Genomic DNA, 1,391 nt, shown 5'->3' with positions numbered 1-1,391 from the left:
TTTTCCTTGATTTTTGCAGTTTTTCACATTTTTTTCAAATTTTTTTTCCTGATTTTTTAATTTTTTTCTGTTTTTTTCCCAGATTTTTTTATCCTTTTCCCTGATTTTTTCCCTGATTTTCCCCTGATTTTTCTTTTTTTTTTCATGTTTGTTTTTTTTTTTCACGATTTTCTTTTTGCAATGTTTTCTCAAATATTTCAGTTTTTTCCTTGACTTTTCAATTCCTTTCCTGATTTTTCCCAGGGCCTTTTGTCTTTCTTTTCCTTATATGTTCCCTAATTTTTCACAATTTTTTCCAATTTTTTTTATGCCTTTCCCATTTTCTCCTGATTTTTCTCTCTTCCGAAATTTTATCTAGCTTTATCTCCAATTTCTTCTCAAATTTCCCTTAATTTTCCCTGATTTTTCCTGGGTTTTTTTCCCAATTTTTTCCCATTTTTTTTACATTTTATTCCTTTTTCTTTTCCTGATTTTCCCAAGTTCTTTCCCAGTTTTTCTCCTGATTTTCTTGGGCTTTTTTCCCAATTTTTCCTTCTTTTCCTGTTTCTTCCTGATTTTTTTCCCCATTTTTTCCCCATTTTTTCTCATTTTTCCCCATTTTTTCCCAATTTTCTCCCCATTTCTCCCCATACTTTTCCCCATTTTTTACCCTTTTTCCCCCACTTTTCCCATTTCCTTGGGGTTTTTTTCCCCTTTTCCCCCATTTTTTCCCTTTTATTCTCTTTTTTCCCATTTTTCCTGTTCATTTTCTGATTTTTTCCCGTTTTCCCCTGTTTTTTCCTAATTTGTTTTTCCCTTTTTTCCTGGTTTTTCCCCTGAATTTCCTAGCTGGATTTCATGGGCATCATCTGCACACACCTGTCCCCCAAGAAACTCATTGAGAAGTGAGTGGACTTGGCCAGGTAAGCGCACCTGGGCACACGTGGGGGAGCCCAGGGCACACCTGGTGACAGCAGGTGACTGTGGCTGCCAGGTGAGGTGTCCCAGGTGTTCCCCAGGCATGTCTCAGATGTGTCTCAGGTGTCTCACCTGCGCAGGCAGCTCTGCAAGCACCAGTACAGGAATGCACCCAACAATGGTGTGACACTGAGTGACAGGGGGGTGTCAGAGGATGTCAGGTGAGGTGTCTCAGGTGTGTTTCACCTGCCCCAGGTGCGTCTCATCTGTCTCAGGTATGTCTCAAATGTGCAGGCGGCTCTGCGAGCACCAGTACGGGAACGCGCTACACGTGCGCGTCAACAGCCACGTGGCTGCGCAGTTCCCGTTCATCCCCCTGCCCTGGACTATGTCCTGCCTGAGCTGCTCAAGAACACCAGGAGATACCTGGGGACAGGTGTGGGCCATGCCTGGGGAGGCTGGGGGGGTTTATAGGGGTATTGGGGGAATTTGGG

The 1,391-nt window shown here is 42.7% G+C and overlaps 1 protein-coding gene across 1 annotated transcript in view; it reads left to right on the top strand.

Moving 5' to 3' along the window:
* Positions 1-828: 828 nt before the first annotated feature.
* Positions 829-1,391, top strand: part of BCKDK (branched chain keto acid dehydrogenase kinase) — a gene marked incomplete at its 5' end in the record, with an annotated part of 2,713 nt that continues 2,150 nt past the window's right edge. Inside the window, 3 exon segments of the mRNA XM_015616574.2 lie at positions 829-902; positions 1,192-1,277; positions 1,280-1,313. Coding sequence (XP_015472060.1) covers positions 829-902; positions 1,192-1,277; positions 1,280-1,313 — 194 coding nt within the window.

This window comes from Parus major, unplaced genomic scaffold (assembly GCF_001522545.3).
Source record: "Parus major isolate Abel unplaced genomic scaffold, Parus_major1.1 Scaffold518, whole genome shotgun sequence".
Classification (NCBI taxonomy): domain Eukaryota; kingdom Metazoa; phylum Chordata; class Aves; order Passeriformes; family Paridae; genus Parus; species Parus major.
The sequence above is the reverse complement of the archived record's forward strand: the minus strand, read 5'-3'. Positions and strand labels throughout refer to the sequence as shown.